This window comes from Cryptomeria japonica, chromosome 7, assembly GCF_030272615.1.
Source record: "Cryptomeria japonica chromosome 7, Sugi_1.0, whole genome shotgun sequence".
In the NCBI taxonomy this organism is placed as follows: domain Eukaryota; kingdom Viridiplantae; phylum Streptophyta; class Pinopsida; order Cupressales; family Cupressaceae; genus Cryptomeria; species Cryptomeria japonica.
The window spans coordinates 580327117-580334828 of NC_081411.1; the positions used below are offsets into that span (position 1 = coordinate 580327117).

Here is a 7712-nt window from a genome sequence, read left to right on the forward strand (position 1 = left end):
GACAATCCTACTACAAGAATATCCAACAACTGTAAATTAGGGGAAGAGCACCAGTTACCGCCCATGTTCCTATTACCGTTCATTGGATTTTGGTAATTAAAAGTTCACTAACAAATCATCTAGAGGACCAATAGTCGCTCATTTTTCGGGAATAAAAAGTAAGTAACTAGATCAATTGTGCAACTTTATTAGTAGCAATAACGCCTAATTATTGGGGCATTTGTGCATAAGTATTGGATCAAGTGTTAATTTTTTTTGGTTGTCAAAGTGAATGAGCAATGGGGCAATATGGAATACATTTCAAATAATACTTTGACTTTTTTGCCCTTGCACGCATAATGAATTCCACAATGTTCATCTTTACTATCCAAAAACTAGAATAATAGCTATAAACAGTTAAGTCACATATGAAGACAATGAAAACAAACATTAAAATCCAATGTACCATTTAAGAGCTTAAGATACGCCAAGTTAATTATAATGACTACTAATACTCTTCCCCTAATTAAAAAAAAAACAAATCACAATAAATAATATTTTTATAAAAATATATAATAGATAAAGTAATAGAACAAATACATCAAACATATGAATGAGGATAAGTAACATATGTATAGAAAAAATGTAATAGATAAGTGCAAATAAAACTTTGTTCATATCTATATGAGCCTTGGTCAGCATTCCCAAATTTCACCATTACAAAGTGAAATGTCAACATTGGCCAGTTGCACGAGTTGGGGTCAAAATGAGTGATAAATCCGAAGGAAGAGAGAAGTTTAGCCTTGAGAGGGGTCCGTATTCAACCCCCACAGCTGGCTATTTGGTGATAATGGCCCACCCAACATCATCCTCGTTGTGCATGCGGTCATCATTGCCAGCTGTCAGCGATAGAAAGGCTAAAATAACGCTGCTCTCATCACCCATCCTTTTTAATAGATGACTGCATGTTAGATGTTACCCTCCTCTCTCACATTGGGCGGTGGAGATCCAATCACTGATTTCCTCTTTCAAAGCGTCCCAAACCGTTTGTTAAGTTTGAATCATCCTCCACATCTTTAGGTATATACCATTCCATTCCATTTCTCTTCCTCTGCCTCACTTTTCTACAGTGTAGTTTCAGGCTGGTGTCTAGTTCTTCTTCTGAGCAACATGAGTACCGAGAAGGAGCGAGAGAACCATGTTTACATGGCCAAGCTAGCCGAGCAGGCTGAGAGATATGATGGTATGTTGTTTCTTTGTAAAACTATGATTTGTTTGATCTGTCTTTTCCGAGGCACCTGTGATACCCATCTAGTTTGAATGTCTCATGACAATTTATTGGTAATCACTCTATTTTTTGGATGTCAGCATGGATTGTTTGCCTGTATATAGGATGCCCATGAAGTTTTTCTGTGTATAATGCTTACTATTTTGAGCATGGTGATCACAAATAAGAGAAATTTTCTTCAAAAAGGAAAGTTTTTTACTCTTACAGCTCTCATCTAGTTTAAACATGTCGAATAAGTTGATACAGGGAGGTTGGTTGGGATCTCTACGGTTTTATGATGTTGTAATGGATTATTTATCTTTACATATGATGCTCATTAGGTTATTGATAAACCACATAAAGTTTTTACGAAAATTTTAAGTTTTGGGTAGTACACAAAACTTCTGTATGATACCCATGACGTTTTGGCTAGGTCACGGAGATTTTATATGATACCCACGAAGTTTTAGGTAGGTCGTAGATATTTTATTTGATATTAATGAAGTTTTGGGTAGGCTACAGAAATTATGGTCAGATCTGCAGTAGCGAAGGTTGGTTTGTAGTTTGATATTATCATGCTTTTTCTATTAGAATATAAACCCTCGTTTTTGATACTGGATCTCTAAGGGTGAGTTAGGATCACTCTGTTTTCTGATACCCTCATGGATTGTTTTCCACGATGTATAGACGTGAAGTTTTTAAGGGTCACGGAAACTTTTAACGGATCTACAATTTTGAAGTTTCCTCTATGGATACATTTCAGTACTTTTTATATCAAACAGTTTGTTAAAACTTGATTTAACCTTTCTGGCTTTGAATCCTTTGTGGAAGTTGTCGACTTGTTTCATTTGTTGTTTATCACGGTGTTTTTTCTTTGAAAAAAATAACAATCCACCTATTGAAATTTCTTCCTTAAGAGAAAAAGGAAAAGAAAAGATAAGGACTTTAGCAGATCTGTAATTCTCTGCATGTTATCATTTTGTGTAGAAATGGTGGAGTCCATGAAGAAGGTAGCAAAGTTGGATGTGGAGTTAACAGTGGAGGAGAGGAATCTGCTATCAGTAGGCTACAAGAATGTCATTGGAGCTCGGCGAGCCTCATGGAGGATAATGTCTTCTATTGAGCAGAAGGAGGAGGCCAAGGGCAATGATCAGAATGTGAAGCGTATCAGGGATTACAGGCACAAGGTGGAAGAAGAACTTTCTAAGATCTGTCATGATATTATGACTATCATTGATGAACACCTCATTCCTTCTTCCAGTGTTGGTGAATCCACTGTTTTTTACTATAAAATGTAAACTTACCAGATTCACATCTCTGTTGGTCTTTTTAAATTTTGCATAATTAATATTAAGGATTTGATAATGGGAGTTCATGGCTATTAACATTTATTTTCTTGGTGGTGCTCAGGAAAGGGGATTACTATCGTTATTTGGCAGAATTCAAAACAGGAAATGAGAGGAAAGAAGCATCTGATCAGTCTTTGAAAGCATACCAGGTAGAAAGCTTAACTAACAGACTATTTTTTAAAAATTTTAAGCATTGAAGGTTTCGTATTGGAAAGTCAGGGTAATTGTGACAGCAGGTTTACAAAAAGCTTGTATGTTTATTCTATAGTAATATAGGTGATTGGGCCTGCAATGATGTTGAGAGGAATGGGTTTGATTGTGGCCTTAATAAATTTGTTGAAGAATAAAGTCAGAGCTGGCTGCCCTTCTCATAGATCATACAGTGTTGGCTGCTTTTAAATATTAATATATTATTGTCTGGTTTTCTTCTGATGATGTCATACTTGGTTGTTATGCATTTGCTTTTGTTGCTGCTGGGATATAATTTTTATTTTCAAGAGTCCTCAAGGCTAATCCAAATGTATCCAAGCTGATCCTTTGCCAGGTTTTCTCTAAATAGTGGATTTACATGGAGTTCCTTCAGTCATTTAGTTGTCTAGGAATCGTGCTAGATTAGGTCCTTTGCTATACTTGAAGTATTGTCGTTCTCTCACAATTGGTTTTTACAATGATGTGGGAGAGGAATGGGTTTTATTTTGACTTTATTAAATTTGTTAAGGAAGAATTCAGAGCTGGCTGCCCTCCTCATGGATCATACAGTGTCGGTCACTATTAAATATTATTTTCTGGTTTTCTTCTGATAATGTCATACTTGGTTGTTATGTATTGGTTCTTGCTGCTGCTGTTGTTCAACTTCTGTATTCAAATTCTTCAAGGCTAATCCAAATGTAGACAAGCTTTTGCTTTGCTAGGCTTGCCCTAAATAGTGGATTCACTTAGGCACAGGGTGTATGTCAATAACTTTCACCAATTGGTTAAATTCTTAACTCTTCCAAAAAATATATTCACAAATTGTTTAAGTTCCTATGTAATTTTTAAAAGCACTAATATTCTGCTTATATAATTGTACCTAAACGCATAACGTTTACCAAAAGTTTACTAGTACCATTCACCTGTCGTTTGTTTTCTTCTCAAATATTAGCTTTGAAAATTTACAGATTGTCTTTTGGATGGAAAGCTATTCTTTTGTAAAAGGCCCTTCAAGTTTTCCATGTGCAAAGAAGAGGAAACTTTGGTTTCTTCTTATAAGGTTTCTATCATTTTATAAGATTTCTTCCCATTAGTGATGAATGAATTTGTTAACAACCACATTGCTTTGCTTCTTTATGATATTCGTTATCATTTGCAGGTATGCTCTGTTAGGTGAAAAACAAATTCATTATTGTTACCAAATTCGTTTGTTTCCTTGCTATAAGAAAGACAGCCGTTTAAGCTACATAAATGCTTGCTTTAATGAATTTGGCCAGAACTATCATTAATTACAGTGTATTGCTGCAGACTGCTTCAACCACTGCTGAGACTGATTTACCTCCAACTCATCCAATCAGACTTGGATTGGCTTTGAATTTTTCTGTTTTCTACTATGAGATACTGAATTCACCTGAAAGGTACACGCTTTGGCCTCTTTGAATTATTACTAGAGAAGTGGCATACCAAATGTATCCAAGTAATTGAAACTCTTAAAGGTGACGTTATCCTAACTTATATGACTTTTGTGTATGCATGAAATATATGTTGCAGGGCTTGCCATCTGGCCAAGCAAGCTTTTGATGAAGCAATTGCAGAACTTGATACCTTAAGTGAAGAGTCATACAAAGATAGCACTTTAATCATGCAGCTCCTAAGAGATAACCTCACTTTATGGACCTCTGATCTTCAGGATGATGGTGGTAAGATTGAATTTGTTGTTGACTGTTCAATTTTAATTGCAATGTCATGTTTCTAAATTTATGGACTGTATCATTCTTAGTTAAAGGTAAAAATGCTTGTTTCCCATTGTTCAGATTCAAATGTGTTATAATACCATAGCGAACCAATTTTCTATTTCGTGATTAAAAGAGTACCTGTCGCATGAACTTTGCTAAAACAATATATCAAAGTCAAACATTGTTTTCATTTCTTGAACGTAGTGACCTTTTTACCTTTTGTTATTAAAATCTACATGTTAGTGATTTCGGAACCCATTGTCTTTTATTCCTAACCAATTCAATTTACTTTCAAAATATCTAAGGAAGAATATGTCCCCAGAGTAGTTGTCATGCACACTGTCACACTTCAGAGGTGCAGGCATTGCTTAATTCTGGCAGAAATGGATATGAACTGTAGATGTTATCAGGATTGCATTTCATTTGTACTACTTTATTTCCCTCGCTTCAATTTATGAGAAATTTTTAAATTTATCTGTCTAATACATGTAATTTGCCATGCAATGCTCTTTTTCTAGATCACATTTGCAACTAATTTACTTGAAAAATCCTTATTTTTGTTGAGTTTTAAATTTTCATATTGATACTGCACAATGTAAACAAGGAGGTATTTTCTAATTTTTTCTTGTGGGTGGTTCAGAAGCACTGTTATTGAAGTTTTAATTTTTTTTCAAAATATTCTCTGAAGTGGGCATCCTAAGAGCTACAGTGATATGACATTCATCATTTTCCTTATAATATGGAATGATAATGATTTTTTAACAGTGTTCCATGGGGATGCGTCTCACCCCCCAGGCCCACGTCCCACCGTCCCCCTGTTCCCAATGCCTGTGGAACATTGTTTTTTATTTTTTTTCAAAATATTCTTTGAAGTGGGCATCCTAAGAGTTTTTGATTAAAGGAAAATCAGGTTTTGAAGGGACTCAAAACCCTTTACAATCAGATTTTGAAAGGATCTGGAACCCACAACCAAACAGTTGTCCAAACATAAGGAACATGAAAGTACAGACAACCAAGGAAAAACCACTGCAAAAAGACCAGCTTGCAGCCAACCACCCTAAAACAAGGCTGCAAAAAGAACAGCTTGCAGCCAACCTAAAGCCAGCCCCCAATCAAGAACCATCAAGATTTACCTTTAGATCTACTCTTATGGGAGCGGAGAGTCATGTCGAAAGAAGGCTTAGAAGATTTAGCTTTCTTGCCCTCGACAAAAATCCACCCCTCTTCCACATGCACTGTCTTGTCATGCCAAACCATCTCACTAAAATCCGGTGATTGAGAGCCAGCAGCCATAGTCCCAGAATAATCATCTGCGTTCCTAAGAGTTACAGTGATATGACATCCATCCTTTTCTTTCTTATGATTTGGAATGATATTGATTTTTTAATTTTTTTGAAAATATTCTTGAAGTGGGCATTCTAAGAGTTAGTCATTTTCTTTCTTATGATTTGGAGTGATATGTTTATAGTAACTTTTGATGTATGGGATCTGCTCTGCCAAGCATGTTTATACACTGTTTCTTCTTGGTATTAATTAGGGTTGAAAATATCAAATTCACCATTTTGTTATGAAGCTTTGGAAGGATACCTTCTTGTCGAATTTTGATAGACGGGATCTGCTCTGACAAGCATATTTATATGCTATATCGTGGTTCTGGGTACTACCTATGGATGAATATCACATTCGCCATTTTGTTTTGAAGCTTTGGAATGATACCTTCATACCAACTTTTGATATGCTCTGACAAGCATGTTTATATGCTATATCTTCTTGGTACAAACTAGGGTTGAAACAATCATGATCACACTCACTATATCTTATTTAAATTATCTTCTGATACAGTGGAGGATTTGCTTTGACAAGAATTATCATGCTGCTGTTGTTGCTACTAATTAGGGTTGAACTTATCACATTCATTTTTTTATTTTCACGATTTGGAAGATCTTTACAATCTGCTTTGACAAGGATGTTCATACACTGCTTAATATTGCTACAATTAGTGTTGAAATCATTCCTATGCCAAATTATTGCTGTCACTAGCCAGTCTTTTTTTATGCCATCAGTAGGATGTAGCTAATATAAATCTTCTACAGCACAGAGCAGTCATAGGTATAATTTACCTAATTTTTCATGTTTAGAGGGACAGTTTGTTGAATTTTTTATGTTTTTACTTCTTTCAAATCCTATTGTTGAGGCTTTTTAGTAAATGTGCTTTCAGGTGAAGATCAGCCCAGAGCAGAGAATCCTGCTGGAGAAGATGAAGAGGTAATTTGAATTTAAGTTGTTTGTATCTTGGAGATTCTTTTGTGTAACCGTTATGCAATCTTCTTCTATCTGGCTATTATTTTTAAGATGCTCGTGTATTGACTCTTTTTTATAATTTTTCTGAGTGAATCGTATAATTATTGCTATGTAGTGTTTATATTTAGTCAGACCAGTTGAATTACATTTATCTTGAGATGTTGCAGATGTGAGCAGGCACATGTAGAAAGTAATGAAGCTGCCTAGACCCATGCACTTGCAATTGGCATTAATGTATTCTAAGGAACTTTTAAGATTTTAGTTGTTGCTTTGCAGCCTTGAATTGCAAATTTGCTGCCTGTCTTTCGTATCTGATTTCCCTGTAGATTTTAGGGAGGGGCAAGAAATTAGAGGACATTGTGGGTCTAAACATGGTGTCTGTTCAAATCTTCGGATGCTTCAATATTTAATAGAGCCCCAACATTGTTTGCAGTTTTTTTCTGTGAATTTTAAGACCATGGGTGTGCTATGTCATTATTTTGAAGGCTACTATAGCCCATAGTTTCATTAAGTGGGCTTTTAAATCATGGAAGGCATGAACGATATGATCCTTTTAAACCTCACTAGAAGTAATAATAGTCTCTTGTATAGATTAAATTATTTTACTCTAATTTCTCTCAGCCCTGCCAGGGTATTATAAATGGCTGCAATGTGATTTGCATATATTTATTTTTTGTATAAATTTCCTTGCGGCTAAAGGTTTGTAGAGAAACTCGACTTATCAAAATTTTAATTTCGCTTTTCTATTTAAGTGAGATCTTTGAGAGCCTGTATACAACATAATTAATCAGCATGACATTAAATGGATTGTAAAAATCGGTCCAATGTTTTGTAAGTATTCTTTTTAAGTGAATCTCTATTCTTTTTAGACCAAGGTTGAAAGTCAATGCT

At 35.1% G+C, this 7712-nt stretch overlaps 1 protein-coding gene across 1 annotated transcript; it reads left to right on the plus strand.

The window, feature by feature from the left end:
* The first annotated feature begins 938 nt into the window (after nt 1-938).
* Nucleotides 939-7253, plus strand: LOC131048389 (14-3-3 protein 7). The gene is made up of 7 exons (XM_057982340.2): nt 939-1222; nt 2234-2540; nt 2657-2744; nt 4093-4202; nt 4336-4484; nt 6739-6785; nt 6989-7253. Exons 1-7 carry the CDS (start codon nt 1150-1152, stop codon nt 6992-6994), a joined length of 780 nt encoding a protein of 259 aa, XP_057838323.1. The 5' UTR covers nt 939-1149; the 3' UTR covers nt 6995-7253.
* The last annotated feature ends 459 nt before the right edge of the window (nt 7254-7712 follow it).